Consider the following 27,444-nt stretch of genomic DNA (forward strand, 5'->3'; position numbering starts at 1 on the left):
TTTTTCTTACTGTTGGGTAGTATTTCATTGTAAGAATATACCACAACTTGTTTATCTGTTTACCTGTTAATGGACATCGGGTTGCCAGATTTTGGCTACTGCAACTAAAACTGCTATAAACATTTATGTACAAATCTTTGTGTAGACCTATGTTTCACTTCTCTCTGGTTTACTTCTAGAGTGGGTTGGCTGGGTGGTATCATAGATATGTTTAACTTTTCAAGAAACTACCAACGTCTTGTCAAAGTGTTTTTACTACTTTGCACCCCCCAGCAGATGTGACAGCTACTGTTGCTAGACATACTGCCCACATTTGGTATAGTCCTTTGATTTGAAAATTAGCCATCCTAGTGGCTGTAGGGTGGTGTCTTGTTTACTTTGCATTTTTCTTATGTTTGATGATATTGAATGTCATTTCTTGCACTATTAGCCATATGCATATATTCTTTGGTGAAGTGTCCATTCAGATGTTTTGCCTATTTTTTATTGGGTCATTTGTCTTCTACTTGAGTTGCAGGACTTCATTATAGCATGGGATACAGGTCATTTGTTGGATATATGTTTTGCAAATATTTTCTCCCAGTTTGTGCCTTTCATTGTATTTCATTTTTAGGAGCAAAAGTTTTAAATTTGATGAGGTCCTATTCATTGATTTTCTTCCTTGAAATTTCATGCCTTTTTGTATCCTATTTAATAAATCTTTGCCAAAGTCAAAGTCACTAAGGTTTTCTATTACGTCTTCTTCTGGAAGTTTCTTTTCTTTCTTTCTTTTTTTAATGTTTGTGTGTTTGTTTATTGGAGACGGATAGACAGAGCATGAGCAGGGAGGGGCAGAGAGAGAGGGAGACATAGAATCTGAAGCAGGTTCCATGAGCCATCAGCACAGAGTCCAATGCAGGGCTTGAACCCACAAACTATGAGATCATGACCTGAGATGAAGTGGATGCTTAACGGAATGAGCCACCCAGGCACCTTGGGAGTGGTCGTTGTTGTTGTCATCATCTTCTTCTTCTCCTCCTCCTCCTCCTCCTCTTCTTCCTTATCTGTGCTATATATAATTTCATTGTGGGGCAGCTACACTGCCAGTCTTTTCAGAGAGAATTAATGAGAGAAATTATTTCAATAATAATTAAACAAAGATTTATATTATTGTCAAACACTGTGAAAATGTCTACTGCTCCTTTGTTCTTTCTGCATTTTAAAAAAATTTTTTATTTATTTAAATTAAGTAACATGTAGTATAGTACTGGTTTCAGGAATAGAACCCAGTGATTCATCGTTTACATATAATACCCAGTGCTCATCCTGACAAGTGTCCTCCTTAATGCCCATCACCCATTTAGCCCATCATCCCACTCACTTCACCTCCAGCCACCTTCGGTTTGTTCTCTATTTAATAGTCTCTCATGGTTTGTCTCCCTCTCTGTTTTTATCTTGTTTTCCCTTCCCTTCCCCTATGTTCATCTGTTTTGTTTCTTAAATTCCACATATGAAATGTATTTGTCTTCTCTGACTTATTTCAGAGACTCTAATATACTCCAGTTCCATCCACTTTGTTGTAGATGGCAAGATTTCATTCTTTTTGGTTGCCAAGTAATATTCCAGTGTGTGTGTGTGTACTATTTCTTCTTTATCCATTCATCAGTTGATGGACATTTGGGCTTTCTCCATAGTTTGGCTATTGTTGATACCAGGAGTGGTCTTCTAAATTGATGTTCTAACATGTGGAAATGCTCAGATCCTATTCCATGGCCACAGAAGAAGACCCTGCACACAGAATAAACCACATGGGGTACCTAGGAGCTAGGCTGCCCCCAGGCCTTCATCTTACTTCCAGGGAAGCCCAGTGGCCAGTGATGATTATCTGGGTCATGCCTGCCAATCCGCAGGAGAATGGTCCAGGTAAGACTCTGCTGCTGTCACAGCTGTTCTGGCATGGCCTGCATTGTCCTCAGCCATCACCGTTCTGTTCTCCCCTCAGATTCAGGAGTTCCCACCAGATCCATGAAGGCTTTAGGACTGGCACAGATTCTGGCCCTGCTCTGCACATACCATGCTCCACAGTTTCCCTGCTTCACCTTGTGTGGAGAGGTGCCTGTGGATGTTGGGAGAAACTCTTTCTAATCCCTCACCAATTTGACCCCAGAAGTTGCAGGACCCATTTGTGGGGCATGAACTGTGGGGTTTTGTGAAGGGGATCTCCTAGGACTCTACCAAGCACATGAATCTCCTGGCACAGTTGGTACCAAGCTAGCTACCAGCTCTTAGGGCTGCTTGTTATTCTTTTCTTTTCTTTTTCTTTTCTTTTTTTTTAATGTTTATTTATTTTTGGGAGAGAGAAAGAGAGAGCATGAGCAGGGGAGGGACAAAGAGAGAGGGAGACACAGAATTCAAAGCAGGCTCTAGGCTCTGAGCTTTCAGCACAGAGCCCGATGCATGGCTCAAATCTGTGAACCGTGAGATCATGACCTGTCTGAAGTCGGACCCTTAACCAACTGAACCACCCAGACTTCCCATTAAAGGAATTGAGTTTTTTGGTTGAAGGTAGTAATAAAGTCTGGGAGTGGAAATAAAGAGCAAGGAGAGCAACGAATCTCTGGTTCCAGTGGGCACATGGGGGAGGGAAAAGGCTTCGGGGGGACCATGTGATCAGGGGGAAATCAGGTTTCAGTTTGAACAGGAAGCTGAAGGAAACTTTCAGTGAAGTCACAACAGAGAGTAATTTGTTTATGTCCATAAACCAAAGAGCAGAGTGGAAGGTGTGGGGGCCAAAGACAGTTTCTATATATTGTTTGAAACTATGGAAAGATTTATTAATTACATAATGGAGGTCTCTTGGGAGAGTAGGGAAGGCCTCTGAAAATGGTCTGAAATGGCTTAAGAGAGCAAGTAAGGAATGTTAACTTTGGGTCATTATTGTGGTGGGAGGTGTGGTGGGTGGGAGGATTGCCAAGCCTAGGTGAGGGCCTGTGTGGTTTGAGCCTCCTCCTGGTGTCAAAGGAGAGAGCACCAGTTTTCTTTTCTTTCTTTCTAAAAAATTTTTAAATGTTTATTTTTGAGAGAGAGAGAGCGTGAGCAGGGGAGGGGCAGAGAGGGAGACACAGAATCTGAAGCAAGCTCCAGGCTCTGAGCTGTCAGCACAGAGCCCAATGCAGGGCTTGAATTCACAAACTGTGAGATCATGACCTGTGCTGGAGTCAGACGCTTAACTGACTGAGCCACCCAGGCATCTCAAGCACCAGCTTTCTTATCAGCTTGTCCAAATGTGGGCATGGAGAAGGAGGATGAGGTTCCGAAGCTATCAGCAAACATTAAAAAAATGGAACCAGACCACTCATTATAATTCATCTCTGATGTTTGATGGCTGAAACACACCATGTTTCATTTAAATGAATTAGTGCCTATTTAAAAAAGCTATATGTCACTCTGCAACCTGCAGCCTGAGGCTGGCAAGGGAGGTGAAAATCCCACTAAATGGCTTTTTCAAGAGCCCAGCACTGGGTATTGAGAAGTGACATGAGTGCCTCAGCTACTCCAGAGGGGATGAAGGTGTCCTGGTGAGACCGTGTACTGTGGCCTCAGCATAAGTAGAGAGACATCTTGACCTTGATTGATATTTTTGGGCATCTGTCTCTGGGGGAAGAGATTCTGAGAGTTCTTTACCTTAAAGGGGGCAAGTTTTAAGGCAATGGCACAAAAGCTTGTAAAAATGTGGCGATGGGGTGGGGCGACTGGGTTGAGTGTCCAACTTTTCTGTACCCAGCTGTCCTTTATGCTCTGGGTTGTGGAAATAGTACGCCATGAGCTCAGCACAACTGCTGAGGCCACCTTGGTACAGTATAAAAGCCAAACCTGGGCCCTCTGGCATATTCCACTTGCAGAAGGGACAGTCTCCCCCGTCCTCTGTCTGGTTGAGTGTCCGATTTCGGCTCAGGTCATGATTTCACAGTTTGTGGGTTCAAGACCCACGTCAGGCTCTGTGCTGACAGTGCAGAGCCTGGAGCCTGCTTCATATTCTGTGTCTCCCTCTCTCTCACCCCTCCACGCTCACCCTCTGTCTCTCAGAAACAAATAAATGTTAAAAAAAGTTTTTTTTTAATCCAGAGATGGGGTTATTCATTAGCCAGGCCATCTGGTGCTAAGATAATTGCCAGAAATTCAGCCACTTGTGCTGATGTTTGGATCTGGTTCTTTATTAGGGATGTCCTGATTAAGAAATGAGGAACAGCAACTCCCCACTGAGCTCCATCACTATGATGGTTGGCAGTGCTGCTTGTATGGTCTGTAGATTCCCTTTGCTGTTCACTTAGGTCATCACAAGGGGCTTTCCAGGTGGCCAAAGGGTCTGGGGAGGGCTGCCTTCCAACACCCTGACATCTTGTCCCTGGCAAGGGACAGAGGACAGGGGAGGCGGCCCCTTCTGCAAGTGGAATATGCCAGAGGGCCCAGGTTTGGCTTTTATACTGTATCAAGGTGGCTTCAGCAGTTGTGTTGAGCTCATGGTGTACTATTTCCACAACCCAGAGCAAAATGGGCAGCTGGGTACAGAGACAGAGTCACAGGCTCAGGGTCTGTGACAGCCTCCATTTCTAGGAGGGTCCAGTATGTGGCCAGCAATTGCAGCTCTGGTAGCATATTGTATAGGGCAAGGAAGATAGTTTCTTGGATCAGAAGCCCTTGGACAACCTATGGCAACGATGGGTGATCCAGAGACTGCAAGATATGAAAGGAGGTTGCTGAAGCCCCTGTGATGGAGAAGTCTTGGTGGGAGAGGCACTAATGGGAATGTGGTATCGCAACCTGGACAGATTCTAGATTTTATTGAAGGGAGCCCCAACTAAGGTGGGCTGATTTGCAAGTTGCAGCATAAATGGGGTTAAGTAAAATTTGTAAATGAGGAACATGTTGTCTCCAGAAGCCCCAAAAGTTCTAAAAGAGTTGTGCGTGCTGACGGGGACACTGGCTATTTCTGAAGCTTCAAGGATGGAGCAGCCCTTGGTTTACAAAACATTTTTGGCAACTTAACAGAAGTGGCAGGGCCTTGCACTTCAGTTAGAGGCAATAACCCATTCCCTTTGGTGAGCTCCTTTGTATTTGTATGTCCTGAATAAATGACACACAAATGAATGTCAAATGAATCTCCTTGGAGGAAGATGTCATCAATGTAATGTCACATCTGTGCTCCCAGAGGAAGGTGGATGCAGTCAAGACTATGTGACAGTGAGGCTGCTGAGGTACCCTATGGGAATCCTAGTGAGGGTATATCATGTTCCTTCAGAAGTGAAGGCAAACGGTGGCTGAAAGGCTTTGGATGCCATTGTCTAGATATCCTGCTCACAGTGACAACTCCAATGTTTACCATCACCTGCAGGGTGGATGGACTCCCACCCAAAATTTGGTTCAGATGTCAAGACTGACAATGCCACACATACCAAGAGGGAATGAGATGGTTTATTACTTGTGTTAACTGAAGTCAGCAGGGCAGGGTTCCTTGGGCAGGTCCAAAGTGGCTTAAGGAGTGATGGAAGGGCACTGGCCTGGGTGTTTGCTGTGGCTGGGGGGTGAGGCTGCAGCACATAACCTCACATCTCCTGTTGAGCGGGACTTGAATGGCTTGAAATCTGGCATCAAGGGGATGGCACCCAGGCTTTTTTCTCAGCCCTTGCTTCCCAAGAAACATTTCCAAGGACACCATCAAAGTCAAAAGAAAGAAACTGTGGTTGACCATTTGTTTTCTAGACTTTGGAAACGTGACATTCCGAAATTAAAACTCTCAGGCTGCAGATGGCAGGCCCCTAAATGGGGTCAATTCTGCCCAGACACTGGGTAGGGACAAGGGTCCAGTAGAGCTTGACACTTATTCCTCCTTCCTGTCTCTAGACTCTGGCCTCCCACAGCCATGCCTCAGCCCTGGGAGTCTCCCAACAGTGTGGAGGCCAGAAGGAAGTTGAGGAGTTGAGGAGGACATGCTTGCCCCTAAAGCCTCTTCTCCACACAGCAATGGCCTTGTTAAAATGTAAGTCATCCCAACCCTCCAACATCTGTTTCACCCAGAGTAAAAGTCAAAGTCTTTGTCATGGCCACAAGGCCTTTTGTGATATGGCCAATTATGACCCACCCCATCTGCTTCTCCCCCTGGTCACTCAACTCTCAGCCATACTGACCTCCAATGATTCTCAAACACTCTAGGCATGCTTCTGCTCAGGGCCTTTGTACTGGTGTGATGGGGAAAACAAAAGCTGTTTTTCCTAGTTACTGCCTAGGCATTTTACTGTATGATAACCCTATGCACACCCAGAGTCTGGACATTTAGATAAGAACTTGAATTTAGTGACCACCACCCTAACAACTTCCTAAGTAATAGGTGTCTGCTACCCTGTTCTCTTATTTCTTGCTTGCTCATGACCTGGGATGATGGACTGCCCCCCATCATTGTGCCCCCTTGCTTCTGGGATCTGTATGTAATAGATCTTGTGACTTTACTTCCTTTGTGTAAGTGTACTGAAACTGTGCCTTCAATCAAAAAAGACTCTGGGAGGGGCACCTGGGTGGCTCAGTCGGTTGAGCATCCAACTTCGGCTCGGGTCATGATCTCATGGTTCATGGGTTCGAGCCCCACGTTGGACTCTGTGCTGACAGCTAGCTCAGAGCCTGGAGCCTGTTTCGGATTCTGTGTCTCCCTCTCTCTCTGACCTTCCTCTGCTCACACTGTCTCTCTCTCTTGAGAAGTAAAAACATTAAAAAAAAAAAAAAAAGACTCTGGGGTTTTACTTTCCCAAAGTGGGAGCTTGGATGATGGTTACCTGCCAACCTGTATGGGTGGGTTGTGCTTCCTACCTCAGCAGGTCATAATCTGCACATTCTTAATACCCCAGCTCTGGCTTCCCAATAAAACCAGCTATTCTTGTTGTCACCCTCCCCCCTCCCCCCATCTTCACTGATCGTTTTCTCATTTGCTTCAAGTTGTCACTCAAAGGACATTTTGGCAAGGCCTGCTCTGACAGCCCCCATTTAAAACAGAATCCATCAAAACACCCAGACCTTATTCCTGTTTTCCTTTCACCTCATAGTAGTCATGACCCTCATTAGGTCATTTTTCTCTATCCACTGACCTCAAGGGCAGGGTTGTTTCTTGCTGTGTCCCTATAAATGTAGTAAGTATCCCGTAAGTATTCACAGGGGAGGGGGAGGGAGATGGAACCTAGGCTGGACAAAGGGGAATGTGAAGCCAGAAAGGATTGCCTGACAGTGAGAAAGCATGAGGGTTAACAGATGGAGGTCTCCATGGGGTGAAAAATGAGCAAGTGAGTTGAAGGATAACAGATCAAGGCTGTCCCCAAGACTGCAAATGTGGCAGTTTGTCATCTAGCGCATTGCCTTAGGAAATTGGGGCTGAAGTGGAGGAGAGGGAGTGAGCAGTGATGGGCTACCCTGATGACCTCTGAGAGAGGGATAGGCAGTCCACTGTAGCCCAAGACCATGGAAACGACCTGTGCACCCTTGAACCAACTCACATACTTCCCTCTTCAAACCTCTCTCTCCTCATTTGCAACTGATGACTTTGCCTCTACTTTGAAAGCACAGAAGCCAAGGCCTTACCTTCCTACCTTAACTGCAAGCCTGATTACATCTGTCCATTAATGCCTTTCCTCCTGGACAGTGCAGGAAGGGCTTCTCCATCCACCCATTCGAGGATACTCCAAGTTGAGACCTGCTGGCTGGCATCCAGGGGCCTTTCTCATGGCAGATGTGTTGCTTCTGGGCCAACTCCCCCTGCTCACAGTAAAGGGCACAGCTCTGGGAAACTGAGAGGCCAATTCCCACCTACTGGGAGCACTCACAGGTCCTCTATAAATGGTGATGAGTGGGCTTGGGAGAAAACTGAACTTGGAAACTTGTGGGGAGAACAGGAGGGACATGAGGAGGGCAGGCCTCTGTGGGGCAAACAGCCAGGACCACAAGGCACAGAACTGGGAGGTTGGGAATCACCTGCATGTGTAATTGTGCACCAGCCCTGAGTGGGACTGTAAGAAGAAAGCATGACCTCAGACTCAGGCACAAGGGCAAGGGAGCAGAAGGGTTCCTGCATCCAGTGACTGTATGGAAAGGTAAAAAAAAAAAAGGTGGTAATGACTACACACCACTTCTGGGAAGGTTGACTGTAATCTGAACTGAAAAACTCTTGACCTGATTTATGTAAACAGAATATCAATTATAACCACAGACAAAGAACCCACTCTTTATGACTACCAAATACAAGAATTACTGTCATTATTTTGAATCAAATGTCAGCTTACTTTTTTGGTTCTGTTTGATTATAGTAATAAACTCTATTCATGAGTATGTAGCTTCAATCATCTTTTTCCTCCTAATAAATGTGGCAGTCTGATAACAAAATGTACACACAAGGCAAACAAGAAACAAGAGATCACACAAGGCAGGAGTGATGACAGGAGAAGGAGGGTCAGGGCTTTGTGGACAGTGGGATATAGGGTTATAGGGCAGCAAGTGAGCCTGGCTTCAAGTCTGGGAAGTGGGTGAGGCTGGGACGTGGCCAGAGGAGTCGGGAATGGAGCTCTGTTTCACTCCCTAGCATGGATCAGCTGATGTTTGACCAACTTGGACCGCTGGCTGAAGGCTTTCCCACAAGCAGAGCAGTCGTAAGGTTTCACACCGGTGTGGATCCTCTGGTGCTGGATAAGGACCGAACGTTGACTGAAGGCTTTCCCACACTCACTGCACTTATATGGCCTTTCACCAGTGTGGATTATCTGATGTTGAATAAGGTGTGAACTCTGGCTGAAGCCCTTACCACATTCGACACATGTGTATGGCTTCTCTCCAGTGTGAACTTTCTGGTGGTGAATAAGGTTTGAGCTTCGGTTGAAGGCTTTACCACACTGGTTACATTCATGGGGTTTCAATCCATTATGGATTCTCTGATGCTGAATGAGAGTTGAACTCTGGCTGAAGGTTTTTCCACATTCGGTACATTCATAGGGTTTCTCCCCAGTGTGAACACGCTGGTGAAGGATAAGGTTTGAGCTCCGACCAAATGTTTTTCCACATTCCCGACACTCATAGGGCTTGTCACCCGTGTGCACACCCTGATGCTGAATGAGGGCTGAGCTGTGGCTGAAGGCCTTGCCACAGATGCTACATTCATATGGCTTCTCTCCTGTGTGGATTATTTGATGCTTTCTGAGCACTGAGCTGTAGCTAAAGGCTTTTCCACACACATTACACACATGAGGTTTTTCTCCAGTGTGAATTCTTCGATGCTGAATGAGGCTTGAACTCTGACTGAAGGCCTTCCCGCAGTCACTGCACTTATAGGGTTTCTCTCCAGTGTGAACCCTGTGATGCTTAATGAGGTTGGAGACCCGGCTGAATGGTTTGCCACACTCATTACACTCGTAAGGTCTCTCTCCAGTGTGAACTCTCTGATGCTTTCTTAGGTGTGAGCTCTGGCTGAATGCTTTCCCACACTCATTACACTGGAAAGGTTTCTCACCTGTATGGATCCTGTGGTGTTTAATGAGATTTGAGCTCCGCCTAAAGGCCTTCCCACATTCGTTGCACACATACGGCTTCTCTCCAGAATGAATTCTTTGATGTTGGATGAGGTTTGAGCTTCGCCTAAATGCCTTCCCACATTCACTGCATTCATAGGGCTTCTCACTCATGTGAGACTTCTGGTGCTTTTTAAGGCTTGAGTTCTGGCTGAAAGCTTTTCCACATTCATTGCATACATAAGGCTTCTCACTGCTGTGGTTAATCTGATGCCTAATGAGGTTTGACTGCACACTGAAGGTTTTCCTGCACTCACTGCATTGATAGGGCTTTTCACTCACATGAGACCTCTGATGACTTTTAAGAAATGAGCTCTGACTGAAGGATTTTCCACATTCATTGCATATGAAGGACTTTTGTCTAGTATGGATTATCTGATGCTGAATAAGATCAGGGTTTCCTCTGAAGGTTTTCCCACAATCATTACATATGAGTGGGCTTTCAGCTATGTGAAGCCCTTCATGGGTAGTTAACTCTGCATTGTGTTGGAAGCTGTGGCCACACATGTCATACATATGTGGCCTCTCTTCTGTAGGAATTCCCTGAGACGCCACTGGGTTTGGGTTCAGACTGAAGCTTCTCACAAAGTCATCACAGCCCAGCTCCTTCTCTAAGGTGCTGCTAAGGAGCACTTCCACCGGTGTGAAGCCCTGCTCCTGGTAGTGGGAGTGCACCCGTCTCTCACTGTCAGGGGCTCCCCAATCTCTCTCCAGTACATCATCACAGAGTTCTCTAAGCTCAGAAACCTGGGAAAAATCACTGGTATAGTTTTCTGATACTTCTGCCTGTGATTCCAAATCCTCGGAAACTTCTCTCTTCTGAAGAGACTCCGTGTCCTTAGTCCTGGTGTCCCAATCTGAAATAACAAATGTCACTTTGAAGGAAACAGGAAAATACAGATGACACGTCTGGGAATGTGGGACCCACTAGGGGTGGCAGTCCTAGATCTCTCAAGGGAGCCAGGGAGGGGGCTGGGATGGCTATGAGGAGACCAGGCTGCAGGGCCTTCAACCTACAAGACTGACCCTGACTCCCCTGACCCATATCTCACGAAATCACCTACTGGTTCAGGCCAAAATCCTAGGTGCCCCTCACCTGCCTTACCTCTCTCCCACAGCAGGTCATCAGCAAGTCTTGTCAGTCCCTCAAATGCAGGCACTCATCATTCCCATCATTACATGCCTTATGCTATACTGTTAAACATTCTACCGTTTTTTTTTTCTTTCCCACAATACTTCTTGGGCCAGTATTTGTTTCCTTAGCACCAACTAATGCCATATAGGCTTTGCTTCAGGAGTCACCGGTACAGAGAGGTAAGCTCTCTGCTGGCAGGTGCAGAGGGACTTGTTCCCTTCAGAGAAGAAGGGTGGTTCTGTTTGCATAGTAGGCTGAGAAATGCAGCGGGGATTTGCCTAAAATATCAGATTCTGTCCCGTTCAACAGAGAGGTCTTCAGAGACTGAGCCCTGTCCTACCAAAGCAACCCTTACCCCCTAAAAACTATAATTCTAAGTGGTGTTAGCTGGACAATTTTGTGTCCTGGTACAATGTTTTAAGCTGCTGTGTCCACCTTTCTGAAGGCAGAAATGTGCACAAGGTTCCTCGCCACAAAAGAAAGGCTCTGCCTGGGTGGCTCAGTTGGTTAAGCATCCGACTCTTGACTTCAGCCCAGGTAATGATCTCACAGTTCATGAGTTCGAGCCCTGAATCAGTCTTTGTGCTGACAGCTTGGAGCCTGCTCAGGATTCTCTCTCCCCACAACCCCAGATTCTCTCTGCCACTCTGTCACTTGCTCTCTCTCAAAATAAAGAAACATTAAGGGAAAAAATGGTTCTGGCACCTCTCCCTCTTCTCCCTTCACACCTGAAGTAACAAGGAAACCTTCACTCCCCTGGATTTCTCACTCAAAGATCTTAAGTCTCTGTCTCATTCAAATGAAGATGCCCAGACCACTCTGTTGCAATTTTTCCTGCCTGGATGTGTAGTAGTTTACCTGCCCTCCCACCTTCCCCTCCTGCCCAGGAGTTATGTAACTTATGTACTAGTTACATAAGAGCATAAGTTATGTAACTTATGTACTAGTTACATAAGAGCACTTCAATATCCTCCCAGACCCTTCCTGCATTCATCCTCACCTCTGCTCTTGTTCCCTTGTGCTTGACCCCACTTGGAACTTTCTCCCCAGATAGTCCTCATGCTCCTTCCTTTACTCCTGCCTGGTCTCTGCTCAAACACACCTCACTGGACAGATCTTTGACCATTGCCCCTTTCTGCTGTTTCCTGTACAGCCCTGATTGCTCCCTGACTAGGCTCTATGTCCTGGGACTGGGACAACTCTTTTGTCTAGCCACAGTCAGTTGTACTGAGTATGTGGGTGAAGGACACCCCCACCCTGCTTCCTTGTGCTCATTGCCCTCTGACCTGCCCCTCAGTTCAGGCTGACACTGCCTTTCCCCACCTGCAAGTTCTAGAATCTAACACAACAGCATTGTGTCCTTGCCTCATCTGGATGCTTCTGTTCCCTCTGGAGCCACCAGAGTGATCTCAATGCAGATTTGGCCTGGCCACACAATCACCTTGTCTGCCCACCATACCCACATATCTGGTAGTGACAGTTCATGCTCCAGAAACACTGTGTGGTGGCATTCCCAGCTGGAAGCCCCTACATACTCCTTGACCCTTGCATGGAATCTGTCCCAGACTCTCTCCTATGGAACTCAGCAACATGGCTGGCACAATACATGGGTGCCGTCCTTTACCCTTCTACTGACCCTCAGAAAGACCCTTCATCACATGCTGCACACAGGCTGACTATGTTCTTCCATGAGCCTCAGGGCCCCTCAGGTCAAGAGCCCTGGCTCTGGGGTGTTTAGGAAATGCCCCTATGATGATGGGCCCCTGGGAGTAATGGGAGGAGGGCTCAGTGAGGACTGCAGGGACAGACAGAGAGGCTGCTATGGGAAACAAAGGTCTGGACAGAATGGCCTAAGGCTCGCTATCCCCCCAGTGACTGACCTAGGGAGCCTCCCACCCTCCTCTGGCTGTATGTGGAGGGACCAGAAGGGGACGACATACAGGAGTCAATGAACCTTTTTCATAAATGGTTGGAGGGTACCCATTTTAGGCTTTGTGGCTGTATGGTCCTGGTCGTATGGTCTGCTGTGTTACAACCCTGAAAAGAACCTCAAAACCATTATTTGCTTGCAGGCCATTAAAAACAAAACAAGCGGCGCCTGGGTGGCTTAGTCGGTTAAGCGTCCGACTTTCGCTTAGGTCATGATCTCGCGGTTCGTGGGTTCGGGCCCCGCGTCGGGCTCTGTGCTGACTGCCGGCTCAGAGCCTGGAGCCTGTTTCAGTCTGTGACTCCCTCTCTCTCTGACCCTCCCCTGCTCACGCTGTCTCTCTCTCTCTCTCCTAGAAATAAATAAAACATTAAAAAAATATATTTAAAAAAATAAATAAAAACAAAACAAAACTGCACCACTGGCTAGCTGGCCCTGGCCTGTGGGGTCATAGTTTGTTGACACTAAGATCACTGATGTGGCTCAGGAGATGGTGGCCATGAGGACTGGTTTTCAGGCCCAAGGCATTGTTGACCTGGAAGTCTTTTCTTGGGACAAGAGATAAATCTGGGTCCTATGGGTGAGGATGGTGAGATGTTACTTCGGATAGTAAATCTAACTTAATTTTTCTCTGCAACTTAAGAACTGTTGAAAACGATGATAGAAGTTCCTCTTTTGAAAGGAAATATAAAATAAAAAATGTGGTTTCCCTTAAGAAAATCTCTCTCTCTGTCTCTTTCTGAGAGAAACAGAAATAGAATAAAAGTTGGGTTTAAGGGTAAAGAAAGAGATTTGAAGCCAAATGCAGCTGTTTGCACTGATCTCCCATGACTGATCTCCACTAGAGAAAAGGGTGAGGATTCTGAGCACTTCTAGAACACAAGAAACTTGTTAGTATTTCCTGAAAGAAAACACTCTTTAAAGATCTTTATGATAGGTGGCTTTCAGGTTTGTGTAAACCAGCTTAGGTAAGTACCCAAGTCAAAGCCATGCTCATGTGACTACCACACATGCCTGTGGTGCACTGGCTGCTGGTGGTGGCACAGCAGTGACCTCACCTAGCACCTCACCCACACCTACCATATAGATTCCAAGTGGCATCACATACTCAGGTTAGGGCTCCACTAATCTTCCATCTCCTGGCAGCTTTTCATTTCACTTTACTTCATTTATTGAGGTGAAATTTACAAAAATTAAATTGTTTTAAATGAACATTTCAGTGGCACTTAGTACACTTACAATGTTGTGCAATCACCACCTCCATCACCAACCACTTCCATCACTCCAAAGTAAAGCCTCTTACTCATTACAGTTTATCTTATGTCCCCTCCCAACTCCTAGCAACCATAAATCTGCATTTTATCTCTATGCATTTATCAATTCCTGATATATCATATGAATGGAATCCTATCACATGTAACTTTTTATGTCTGGATTCTTTCAGTTAGTCTAATATTTTCTGGAAGTTCATCCACACAGTAGCATGTAGCAGTGCTTCATTTGTTTTTTTGTTTTTGTTTTTTGGTTTTTTTGGCTGAATAATATTCCATTGTATGGATATACTACATTTTGCTTATCCATTCATCCATTGATGGACATGAGGACTGTTTGCTTCTTCGGACTATTGTGAATAGTGCCTGAATGAATATGATGTACATGTGTTTGAGTACCTGTCTTCAATTCTTTGGGTATGTATCTAGCATTTCTGGGTCATATGATAATACTTTAAACTTTTGAGCAACTGCCAAATTTTATTCCGTAGTGGCTGCACCACTTTACGCTCCTACTGGCAAAGTATTATAGTTCCAATTTCTCTGCACCCCGGAAAACACTTGTTACATATTTAATTATTAAAACAACCCTAGTGGGTATGAAGTGGTAATCTTGCTGTGGTTTTGATTTGCATTTCTTAAGTGACTGAATAAATTTGAGCATCTTTTCATGTGCCTGTTGGCCATTTGCATGTTTTCTTTTGAGAAGTGTTTATTCAAGTTCTTTGACCATTTTAAAATTGGGCTGTCAATTTTATTGAGTTGTAAGAATTTTTTAAATACCATTTTAGGACTTTATTATTTTTAAAATGTTTATTCAGAGAGAGAGAGACCGAGAGCCAGCCAGCCAGCCAGCCAGCCAGAGAGGAGAGACTGAGAATCCCAAGTAGGCTCCATGCCATCAGCACCGAGCCCAACGTGGGGCTCAATGTCAGAAATCATGAGATCATGACCTGAACCAAAATGAAGACTCAGATGCTTAACTGACTGAGCCACCCAGCCACCCTGAGTTGTAGTTCTTTATATATTCTGGATACTAGACTCTTACCAGAAATACAATTTGCAAAGAATTTCCTCCTGTTCTGTAGGATGTCTTTTTACTTTCTTGATAATGTCCTTTGTTTGTTTGTTTTTACTTTAGAGAGAGAGGGTGCATGAGTGGGGGAGACAGGAAGATAGAGCATCTTAAGCAAGCCCCATGCTGATCCCATGACCCTGGGATCATGGCCTGATCTGAAATTAAGAGTCAGATGCTCAATCAACTGAGTCACCCTGGCCCCCCAATAATGTCCTTTGATACCCAAAAGTTTTTAATTGTGATAAAGTCCAACTTACCCATCTTTTTTTTCTCACTGCTCATGCTTTGGGGTCATATTTAAGAGTCTATTGCTAAATCCAAGGTTATGAAAATCTACACCTGTTTTCTTCTAAGAGTCTTATGACTTTAGTACTTCTATTTAGGTCGTTGGGCCATTTTAAGTCAATTTTTGTATATGGTATAAAGTAGGGGTCCCAATTTATTGTTTTGCATGTGGATATCCACTTATCCCAGCATCATTTGTTGAAGTGTTCTCTTTTCTCACTGAATGGTCTTGGCATCCATGCTGAAAATCAATTTGCCACAGATGTCTAGGTTTATTTCTAGACTCTCCGTTCTATTCCATTGATCTGTACGTCTAGCCTTATGTCAATACCAAATTGTTTTGATTAGTGCAGGTTTGTAGTAATTTTTGAAACTAGTTAAGTACGAGTTCTCTCACTTTGTTCTCCCTTCTCAAGTTTTTTTTTTTTTTTAATGTTTTTTATTTATTTCTAGGGGGGAGAGAGAGAGAGAGCGTGAGCAGGGGAGGGTCAGAGAGAGAGGGAGTCACAGACTGAAACAGGCTCCAGGCTCTGAGCTGGTAGTCAGCACAGAGCCCGACGCGGGGCTCGAACCCATGAACCGCGAGATCATGACCTAAGCAAAAGTCGGACGCTTAACCGACTAAGCCACCCAGGCGCCCCGAGCTTTTTTTTGACTGTATACAGCCTTTTGTAATTCTATCTGAATTTGAGGACTATTCAATTACTGCAAAAAAGGCATTGGAATTTTGATAGGGTTTGTACTGAATTTGTAGATTGTTCTGGATAGCATGCACATTTTAACACTATGAAGTCCAATTCATGGACTTGATGTCTCTCTAATTATTATCTGTTAATTTCTTTTATCAAGGCTTTGTAATTCTCAACACACAAGTCTTTCACTTCCTTGGTTAAATTTATTTGTAGGTATTGGTTTTTGTTTGATGCTATTTAAATGATGCTAGCTGTGGGTTCTTCATGAATGCCCTTTAACATGTTGAGGAGGTTCCCCTGTATTGAGTTTTCTTTTTTTTTTTTTTTAATCACAAAGGGTGTTTGATTTTGTCAAATACTTTTTCTGCATCGACTGAGATGATTACTTTTTCTCCTTCATTCTATTAATGTGGTGACATTGGTTTTGTTATGTTAAACTACCTTTAAATTTTTTTTTTAAATGTTCATTTATTTATTTTTGAGAGAGAGAGAGAGCAGGGGAGGTGTAGAGAGAGAGGGTGAGAATCCCAAGCAGGCTTTGTGCTGTGAGCGTGGAGTCTTGCACAGGGCTCAATTCCACAAACCACTGAGATCTTGACCTAAGCCAAAATCAGGAGTTAGATGCTTGGGGCGCCTGGGTGGCTTAGTCAGTTAAGCGTCTGACTTTCGCTTAGGTCATGATCTCGCAGTTCGTGGGTTCGAGCCCCGCGTCGGGCTCTGTGCTGACTGCCAGCTCAGAGCCTGGAGCCTATTTCAGAGTCTGTATCTCCCTCTCTCTCTGACCCTCCCTTGTTCACGCTGTCTCTCTCTCTCTCTCCTAGAAATAAATAAAAATATTAAAAAAAAAAAAAAGAGATGCTTAACTGACTGAGCCACCCAGGTGCCCCATGTTAAACTACCTTTGTATTTCTGGGTTACATTCCACTTGGTCATGGGGTATAATACTTTATTCTTGAGTCACTTTGGTAATTTTTTTGTTTTTGTTTTCAGGAATTTCTTTCATCTAGGTTATATAATTTATTGGTGTACAACTGTTAACAGTCTTCTCTTATACTCCTGTTTTATAAGATTGGTAATAATGTCAATTTCAGAATTTTTAAATGTTTGTATCAGAGGTTTGTCTATTTTAATCTTTTTAAAAAACCCAACTTTTGATTTTGTTGAATCTCTACGGTTTTCTACTTTCTATTTCATTTATCTCTCCTCTAATGTTTATTATTTCCTTCTTTATGTTAGTGGATTTAGTTTCCTTTTTTTTTTTTTTTTTTTTGGAGTTCCTTAAGATATAAAGCTAGGTTACTGCTATAAATTTCCCCTTTGGCACCACTTTCCTTGTATACCATAAGTTTTCATTTGTCTGCAGGTGTTTTCTAATTTCCTTTGATTTCTTCTTTGACCCACTGGTTACGAGTATGTTGTTTTATGTCTTCAGATTTGTAAATTTTCCAATTTTCCTGCTGTTATTGACTGGAGATAATACTTTACATGACTTCAACTGTTATCAATTTATTGAAATTTATTTTGCGGCCTTACATATATGATCTATGTTGGAGAATGTCACTTAAGAAGAACATGTGCTCCTTTGGGTGGTGTGTATATACATGTCTATTAGGTCTAATTGGTTTACTGTGTTGTTCAAGTTCTATTTCATTACTGACCTTGTGTCTAGATGTTCTATCCACTTTTGGAAATGAGGTACTAAAGTCTCCAACTCTTATGTAGAACTATCTATTTCTCCCTTCAAATGTACGTTTGCTTCATATATTTGGGGGTTCTCTGTATGCATGCAGAAATTTGTAACATATCCTCTTGATGAATTCTTTTTTTTTAAATTTTTTTTTAAATGTTTTATTTATTTCTAGGAGAGAGAGAGAGACAGCGTGAACAGGGGAGGGTCAGAGAGAGAGGGAGTCACAGACTGAAACAGGCTCCAGGCTCTGAGCCGGCAGTCAGCACAGAGCCCGATGCGGGGCCCGAACCCACGAACCGCGAGATCATGACCTAAGGGAAAGTCGGACGCTTAACCGACTAAGCCACCCAGGCACCCCGATGAATTGATTCTTTTATCCAAACATAATATCCTTTTTTTCTCTCACAGTTTTTAACTTAGTTTATTTTGTGTGGTATTATAGTATAGCTCTCTTTTGGTTACTATTTATTTGTACATAGTATCTTTTTTTCACCTTTCCCATTAAACTTCTTTGTGTGTTTGGATCTAAAGTACGCCTCTTGTAGACAGTATACAGTTGGATTACGCTTTTTCATCCACTGTGTTAATATCAGCCTTTGGAGAGCTTATACCATTTATAATTAAGGTAATTATTGATAAGGAAGGATGTACTTCATTTTGCTATTTGTTTTTGGTATCTTGTTCCTTGTTTCCTCTATTATTGTCTTCTTTTGTTTTATTTTTGGTAGTGTACCATCTTAATTTTCTTCTTTCTTCCTTTTACGTATATTTTAGAGATATTTCCTTAGTGGTACAGTGGGGATTGTACAATGGGGACAATTAACATCCTAACATCCTAAAACAATGTTGTGTGGTTCTCCCATCCCAGCTGGTTTAGTTTTTATTCCCTGAGCTTTACTGAAATATAATTGACATACATCATCGTGTAAGTTTAAGGTGTACAATGTGATTATCTGTACACTGATACATGTACACTGTAAAATGATTACCATCATAAAGTTAGTTAACACATCTATCACTTTACACAATTATCTTTTTTTTTTTTTTAAAGTAATCTCTACACCCAATGTGGGGCAAGCTTGAACTTAAGACTCCAGGATGAAGAGTCAAATGTTCTACTGACTGAGCCAGCCAGGAAACCCCTTTTATTGTGGTAAGAACTTTTAAGGTGTATTCTCCTAGCAATTTTCAAATAAAGAATACAGTTAATTATAGTCATCATGCTGTACATAAGATCCCCAGAATATAACCATCAAGTTTGAAGTGATATCAACTTAGCCACATCAGCATACAAAATCTCTGCTCTTCTACACTTCTGTTCCCTACTTTCATGTTGTCAGATATGTATCTTTACATGTTATGTGTTTAATAACAAAGATTCATAATTATTTTTACAAATTTGTCTTTTAAATCATTTAGGAAATAAAAGTAGAGTTATAAACTAAAAAATATAATAATACTAGTTTTTTATAATTACCTATATAGTTATGTTTACCAGAGATTTTTATTTGTTTATATGGCTTTTAGTCCCTACCCAGTGTCCCCTCATCTTAATCTGTAGGACCTCCTTTACCATTTCTTATAGGGCAGGTCTAATGGTAACAAACAGCTCATATCTGAAAATATCTGGGAATATCAATTAGAAGGGTAAGTTTGCCAGATATAGAATTCTTGGTTGACAGTTTTTTCTCTCTCTCAGCACTTTAAATAGGTCATCCCACTGCCTTCCAACCTCCATGGTCTCTGATGAGAAATTGGCTACTAATCTTATTCAGGATCCTTTATGGGAGATGGGTCACTTCATTTGTTGTTCTCAGGATTCTGTCTTTTGACAATATAATTATAGTGAGTCTTGGTGTGAATCTCCTAGAATTTATCCTAGTTGGAGTTTGTTAAACTTTTTGAATATACATATGTATGTATTTCATCAAATTTAAGACATTTGGGCCACTGGTTCTTCATATATTCTTTCTCTCTCTTTTCCATAATGTGTATGTTGGTTCGACTGATGGTATCCCATAGGTCTGTTAGGCCATGTTCACTTTCACGCAATCTTTATTCTTTCTGTTCCTCAGACTCAGTAATTTCAATGGCTCCACCTTCAGTTTGCTGATTCTTCAGGTTTGCTCAAATCTGCTGTTGAAACCCTCTAGTGAATTCATTTCAGTTACTGCACCTTTCAACTCTAGAATTTCTGTTCTGTTCCATTTTAGAATTATATAAATATATATTGTATATTTATAATTATGTAAATCTAAAACTTCTAGATGTTTTATTTGCACACTGTTTTCCTGGTTTCTCTTAGTTATGTGAGCACATTAAAGATAGTTGGTTTACAGTCTGTCAAGTATTGTGCTTTTTCAGGGACACTTTCTGCCAATTAATTATTTTTCCTTTGAAGGGGCTAGCAGTGTTTTCCTTTTTCTCTGTATTCTTTGAAATTTTTTTATAAAGAAAGCTAGACACTTGAATATTTATTGTGATAACCTGTAAATCAGTCTCTCCCTCCTTCAGGGTTTGCTGTTTCTGATTGTTGAAGGCTACAATTATCTGTTCATCTAGTGACTTTTCAAACAAGTTTTGTAAACTAAAACAAGTCTGTCATGTATGGTCACTGAGCTCAGCCTCTGTTTCTTTAGCTTATGTTCAGCTAGTCTTTTGACAGAGAGTTCCTTGAATGCTAACAGTAAAAGAAAAGTAATACAGGTCTCCCGGTCTTTGTGCTGGGGTACCATTTTAACACTATACATAACTATGTTAGATTTCTGTTTTTACTGAACTTAGAGATGATCCAGGGGTGAAGCTAGGATTCAGAAGTCTTTTCAGAGCACGTTTCCTGTTCTGGGCATGTATGTGGTTTTCTAAATTCCCTTATATACAAGGGTGCTTTTGAAAGTCCTCATTTCCCCCAGCTTTCCTTCCTAGGCTTGAAGTGGTTGACTGTACTGTTAAGCGATGTCCTAGGTGGTTGGAGGGCTTTAGTTCCCCTTAGAATGTTTTTGAACCCACTGCTTTTCTGCCCTGAGTAAGTTCTGAGTTAGGCAAAACAGAGACAAGCGCTTTGCATCAATATTTTATCCAACCCCATACAGGCTGGGACAAACAGAATAATTTCTGAATTGGTCTTCTCTGCTTCCTTTGGAGTCAGGGACCATGATCCCGCACTGGGAACACAAGCTGCTCACTTCAGGACTACTACTGTGCCAGGGGTGTTTGGGGACATGAGCAAGTAAAAACACCACAAAGCTTTCCTATCATTTTTAAGTTGCCTTTTTCTTGATTTAGCATTCACTTGGTTGCTGTAAACCTGTTTTCTAGATTCCTCACAAAGTTGGTCCTGACAGTTTCTGCTTGTTTTTGTGGAGGACTGGATATTTGGAGCCACCTACTCCATCATTTTGTTCCACAGTAGTTTTTTTACGTTTTTAAATGTTTTGTTTGTTTATTTAGAGTGAGTGAGTGGGGGAGTTGTAGTGAAAGAGGAAGAGAGAATCCCAAGCAGGCTCCATGCTGTCAGCACAGAGCCTGACATGGAGCTCCATCCCATGAACCATGAGATCATTACCTGAGCCAAAACCAAGAGCAGACACTTAACCAACTAAGCCACCCTGGCACCCCCCACTACAGTGGCTTTTAAAACATGAGTTACTGAGGCGCCCGGGTGGCTCAGTTGGTTAAGCGTTGACTTTGGCTCAGGCCATGATCTTACAGTTCGTGAATTTGAGCTCCACGTCCGGCTCTGTGCTGACAGCTCAGAGTCTGGAGTCTGCTTCAGATTCTTTCTTAGTCTCCCTCTCTTCCCCTACCCTGCTCACACTGTCTCTCTCTCAAAAATAAAAACATTAAAAAAATTTAAAACATAAGTTACCATCCATCTGCTCTTTTTTAATGGAGCATTCTGCCTCTGCGTGGGGCAATCAGCAGGCCTGTCTCTCAGGGGTACTTCTACTTCTTGGTACCTCATCATGTCTCTCATCTCCTAACACTCTCTTGCTCCAATACACCCAGGACTGCCTTGTACCACCTGGGTTTGTTGGGGGAGGTCATTGAGAGGATGCGACCGCTGGTTGACTACTGAACTGGATCCAGGCAACTGGAGGCTCCTCATCCTCTCACTTGTCTTTAGATGTACATTCTGCTGGCCTTCCCTGCTCCCAGAAGCTGCCCCAAAGACAGAGCCTTCAGACAGTGATATGGTGCTAAGACCATCTGGATAGTATTTATGACTAAACCCAGTTAAGGCCACTATTATCAACTTTTAACATTTGGCAGGCAGGTGCTGGGATTTACTTGGATTGCAGCCACCCAAGACAAGCTTCTTAAATAAGTTTCCTTGCTTACTAAACTGCCACCTACCAACCTCGGTGGCCTGCTTTGTTATTCAGCCTCTCCTTCCCTGCCATGTACAGGGGCCAGTTTAAGTTATACCCAGGAAGTTCCCAAGGTTTGTCAACCAACACTGCCATTAGCCCAACCTTCCCTGGCCGTCTGTACATTGCCCAGGTGTCTTGAGAATAAACCATAGGTCTCATGTAGTTAAGAGTGTCTCTTGTAACATAGCCACCATCAGATCCCAGTAAGGAAAGTTAGCACTAGTAACCATTCTAATCACTGCTGAGAGGTTCAAGCTAGTTGAAGGCTCTTTGGAAAAGGACTCTCTAGTAGTGTTCTGAAGTGGATCAGGGTGGCTAGGCAGTGTGAATATAGCCAAAGGGAGCAGGTCCAAAGCCTGAATTAGGGCAGTACCTTGAATGCAGGCAATCAATACCAGCCTGGTAGTTGGGCTGGGAGGGCTCAGCTGGTGACCATCATATCACACTCTTCTATGTCAGGTGGGGAAAACACGGTGTCCTGCTCTGGCACCAAGACAGCCTGGGGAGGAAGTCAAATTTCGTTCTGATCTCTAGCCTTCGCCCTCAAGTCCATGAGGCACCCTATCCCTAATGATGATATGGTTGCCTTCTGGGGGTAAGCACAGGGTGACATGGATAAAGTGCCTTTAGAATGAGGGCACCAGTGCAGAACTTGCTCCCAGTACCTGGCTGCTGAAGGTGAGAGGGGGTGGTTCCTGGCTCAGTGTAGTCACAGCAATGGGGATCACGGAGTGTAGATCCAGGGTGGGTCATGGCAGGAGCATCACTCACACATGCCTGGGCTGCAGGGATCCAAGGGGATGGTCCAGGAACTGAGGGCTCCATTTCTGCCTCTTCAGAGCGAGCTCTGAGGCTGGGCATGGCTGGGACCTGGAGACCAGCAAGGATACAGGTGAGTTTGCAGTGGGCCTAGCTCCAGGGATCCATCCTCCCACCAGGCAGGGGTGTCTTTTTCTACTCCTACAGCCTGAGACCAGAGGAGGGCCTGCTGCTAGGTCTCAGGAAGGGTTAAGATGCTGACCCCAGGGAAAGGTGAGCATACAGTGTCCCATGAACACCCCTAGAAGGGGTTCTGCCATGATAAGAGAATAGCACCATAAAATCTGCACCCACTGTGGGCCCACCCCTCATTCCTGACACAATGTCCTGAAGGTAGACCATCAGATCCAATCATGGCAGAGGACCATGGTATCTGAATTGTGTCCTCCTGGCAGCATCCAAAATGGGTATCCCTGTCTTCCCACTGTACCAGTGGCTCCCTCCCAGGCTCCTCCTTATCTCCCTCTTCATGTTTGTATCCCAGGGTTTATTTTTGAACCTATATCAATTTCTCTGATTAAGGAAGACATAAACACCCTTATCTTGTGAAGATTCCCAAGTTTGGGCTCATTTCCAGCTCTAAATGCTTCTTTTGAGGAAATAAAATATTCCCAATGACACATGATAGGTCCAGGTTAGTGATTTCCCTGACGGCTCCAACTGCCCTGTCTCTTCAAATGTGTCATGCTCTGCTCAGTTGCCACTTGTTGCACCATGCTCTGCTCAGTGCCTGCTCATTTGTGGCAATACCTCTTGGCCCCTTATTCACACTGAGCCATTGGTAGATTATAATGACCCCTCTGTCCTTCAGAGATTGAGAAGACAAATCAGGAAATGCTAGCAGAAGCCCACTGTGGACACTGCCTGCCTACTGGGCAATGTGTAGTATAAGCCCAGACAGTTGTTTTGTTTTGTTTTGTAACGCAAATGTCTGAATTAACCTTTGACTGATGAGGCATCCACTGCAAAGAAGCATCAATTTCAAAAATGATTATGGGAGAATAAATGCATTGCCAGCCACTGGACTAGATAAAAAGCCTGGCCACCTCCTTTTAGCAATCTTGGTTGATTCTGATAACTGGTCATTTGGGTCACTTGTCATTTTTCTCTTCTTGAACTTTAAATTTCCACTCTTATGTTTTAAATTCGCCAATAAAGAGTGAGCCCATGAAACTCTAGGTATCCACCCTCAACTATAATAAAAGCAGAAGCTCAGGCCCATGCACCTCTCTCTTTCATTGCCTGCAAACTCACTGTGTGGCCCCAGGTGTGCTAATCTACAGGCCCTCGTTTTGAGTTTCCTGATGGTTTTTGTTGCAGATAAGAACCACAAGTGTAGGTCCAACCAAATCATTAGTTTTTGACAGGCTGAGACTGGCAAGAAGCAGAGGCAGCAAGGAAGCAGCAGCACCCTGGGGCAGGCAGGCATTTAAACCAAGCCCAGGGAAGAGGGCCTAGGCAATGCCTAGTTAGAGAGGTAGGAAAAGATGAGGTAAAGCTGTGGACAGAGCTCAGAGGCAGGGTCACTGGTATAGAGACTATCGGGGCCCTTGGCTGCCTGAGTGGTGAAGCACCGGCCACGTTTCTATATTAGGACAGACAAAACTAACCTAACACTAGTGCTCAGAGGAATGGCACAGACAAGATTCAAATCAAGGAGAGCACTGATTCAAGCTGCTTGTCTATGCAGCAGCAGAACAGTGCAGATGTTGCTTCCATGAGGGGAAGGAACCTTCACTCTCCTTCTCCCAAGGGGAGACTCGATCATTTGCAATATTCACTCAGTTCACTTTATTTTAAAGTTTATTTATTTTGGGGCACCTGGGTGGCTCAGTCAGTTGGGCATCCAACTTGGGCTCAGGTCATGATCTCACGGTTTGTGGGTTCAAACCCCACATTGGGCTCTGTGTTGACAGCTCAGAGCCTATTTCAGATTCTGTATCTCCCTCTCTCTCTGCCCCTCCCCTGCTCAAGCTCTGTGTTTCTCTCTGTCTCAAAAATAAACAGTAAAAAAAAATTTTTTTTTAATAAATAGAGCTTATTTATTTTGAGAAAGAGAGTTCGCATGCAGGAGGGGCAGACAGAGAGAGAGGGAGGGACAGAGAGAATTCTGAGCAGGCTCCACACTGTTAGCATGGAGCCTGATATGGTGCTTGAACTCATGGACCATGAGATCTTGACCTGAGCTGAAATCAAGAGTCAGATGCTTAACTGACTGAGCCATCCAGGCGTCCCAGTTCATTTTATTTTAAAATTCTTGAAGAGGTGCCTAGGTGGTGCAGTCGGTTAAGCATCCTACTCTTGATCTAGGCTCAGGTTGTCACCTCACAGTTCCTGAGTTTGAGCCCCACACTGGGGTTTGCTCTGATGGTGCAGAGCCTGCTTGGGATTCTGTCTCTCCTCTCTAGCCTTCCCCTGTTTTTCTTTCTCTTTTGCTTTCAAAATAAATAAACTTTAAAAAGTAAAATAAAATTCTTGAAATTATCATCACTGTCACAGTCATATGGCTCAAATATGGAAAGGCAAAAAAGCACTTAATGGTCAAACAGTCTCAGCCAGCCACTCAGTTCCCCTTCCCAGTTGTTACTCTACCCTTCCAGAATAGTCTATGCTTATTTTACATCTTGTTTTTTTCTCACCTCAGTATATGTGGGATCCTGCCCAGGAGGACATAAACCCAACTTACGGTAAACAGAATGTCCCTCAACACCTATGTCCACATCCCAATCCCTGGAGCCTGTGGATATGATACACTACACAGCAAAAGAGACTTTGCAGAGAGAATTATCTTGGTGGACCAAATCTAATTACGTGAACCACTGTTGGCTCTGAGATGCAAGGTCTCTGTGCGAGGATTGGGGCCTCAAGAGTCAGGACAGTCAGCAAGGAAACAGGCACTTCAGTGCAATAACCTCAAAGGATTCGAATTTGCCAACAAGCCTGGAAGCAGATTCTCTCCGCTAAGAGCTCAACAGGGTGCTGGCAGAGGCAACTGGGAAAGACAAGCAGAAAGCAGCCCACGGCAGCATCCACAAGACGGGCTCGGCTCATCCCTAGGCCCCACTCGCGTGGGGGAGTAAATCCCTCTGTCTCCTCACTGCTGCTTCGCCACCTGAAGAGTGAATCCATCACCCAAGGCCTCCAGACAGGACACCCGGCGCCAAGTGACAACCTCATTTCTCATGCAGCTCAGCACAGCTCTGACGTTCGCACACAAGTCCAGAGGCCCCTCCTACACCCCAAACCCCACGCGCCAGACACCACTCACCGCACACCTGCCCCGTCGCCTAGGGCAGCCTCGCCACGCAGCCCTGCAGGGAGGCTCCGGGGCGGGTTAGGCTCGGCCGTCCTGGGCACCCTCTGGAGGGCTGCCCTCAGACCCGCTCTGGGGAGGGGCCTCCGAGGCCCCAACCCCGCCCAGGCCGAGCCGCCCCGCCCGCCCCTCTGCCCACAACGCCTAGTCTAGACAACCGGAGGCCGGCACCACCCGCTGGGGCAGCGGGATCACGCAGGAGCTCGGACCAAAACGCGGGGGTTCACCTGAGGGAACTCCTCCGCTCCGGGTGACCACTCCCGGCACCGCGCGACGGCGTCTGCGGAGTACTGCGGCTTGGCCCCGAGAAGAACCCCGGAAGTCCCTCTCCCGACTTCCGGGCCAACGTTGTCTCTCTAGGCGGCCGGAGGCCAGAGCGACTTGGTGGTCCGGCTCCTGACCAGGCGCTGAGGTGGAGCTCCCTAGCTTTCCCGCTTCGGAGTCAACCGAGCAAGCCGCGCTGTGGCGACTAAATGTGAAAATACGACGGTTAGAAATGCGGAAGAATGAGCTGTACCGCTGTAGTGAGACTTGGAGACACAGTTCTGGAATCGAACAGACTGCAGCTTGATGAAGACGTGAGGGAGCACGTGGGAGAACGGAATCGCTCAATCAGTAAATGGGCAGATAGATGGAAAAACTCAAATTCCTTACGTAGGTAATATACATTTAGTGGGAGTGTCCGTGGAACATTTACAGAAATTGATTATACGCTTAAACATAAAGAATAGGAATGTTTAAAGGTATGTATTTGACAGATTATCAAAATTAGAAACTATAATATAAAGTTGACCTAAAAACCTTAAGTATTGGAATTTATAAACATTGTCTACATAACCCTTTTAATCAAAAATGATAGTAGCTAGAAAAGTACAGATTATTTATAAAGCAATGAAAAGCATAACGCTTTATTCTCAAACCTATGGAACCCAGTATAAAGTATAAAAGATATAAAATTGAAAATATTTCAGAGAAAAATATATAATGTATTGATAAAATAACGGAAATTTTAAAAAGGAAATTGTCAACTTTTAATGTTTGTAGGCCCTGCATGGACTCTCAGAGAAGCTATATTTTAACATCATAGTCATCAAAACCTCAAAGCATGAGCTCAGTTTCTACCTGGAACACATTATACATGTGCTTCATTTACAAATAACCCGAAAGGAAGCATTCCAAACATAAAGAGAAGAGTAAAACCAAAACCTTTCCAGGGCCCAGAAGATTAAGGTTATACAGCTCTGCCTATACTAAAAACTTTAATATCATCTCTGTAACTTTCTGAAATG

At 44.3% G+C, this 27,444-nt stretch overlaps 1 protein-coding gene across 2 annotated transcripts; it reads right to left on the reverse strand.

Annotated features, from left to right (window-relative positions):
- Positions 1 to 6,977: 6,977 nt before the first annotated feature.
- ZNF16 (zinc finger protein 16) lies at positions 6,978 to 26,444 on the reverse strand. Of its 2 annotated transcripts, XM_039254191.1 has the most exons (3): positions 26,111 to 26,444; positions 22,689 to 22,893; positions 6,978 to 10,429 (listed from the first exon to the last, which is right to left on the reverse strand). In XM_039254191.1, exons 2-3 carry the CDS (start codon positions 22,882 to 22,884, stop codon positions 8,583 to 8,585), a joined length of 2,043 nt encoding a protein of 680 aa, XP_039110122.1. In that variant the 5' UTR covers positions 22,885 to 22,893; positions 26,111 to 26,444; the 3' UTR covers positions 6,978 to 8,582. The 2 variants fall into 2 exon arrangements, with proteins under 2 accessions (XP_039110122.1, XP_039110123.1); XM_039254192.1 differs by lacking the exon at positions 26,111 to 26,444 and having other exon boundaries at positions 22,795 to 22,882.
- Positions 26,445 to 27,444: the final 1,000 nt, after the last annotated feature.

Source organism: Hyaena hyaena, unplaced genomic scaffold, assembly GCF_003009895.1.
Source record: "Hyaena hyaena isolate Hyena2069 unplaced genomic scaffold, ASM300989v1 scaffold_474, whole genome shotgun sequence".
Taxonomy (NCBI): domain Eukaryota; kingdom Metazoa; phylum Chordata; class Mammalia; order Carnivora; family Hyaenidae; genus Hyaena; species Hyaena hyaena.

What these genes read in the sequence shown, in the direction of transcription:
- ZNF16 (XM_039254191.1), bottom strand. Translation starts at nt 22,884, where the DNA reads ATGCCCAGCCTCAGAGCTCGCTCTGAAGAGGCAGAAATGGAGCCCTCA. An exon ending in CTCTCACCTTCAGCAGCCAG is followed by an intron (nt 10,430 to 22,688) that starts GTACTGGGAGCA and finishes TTGTTATTTCAG; the next exon opens with ATTGGGACACCAGGACTAAG.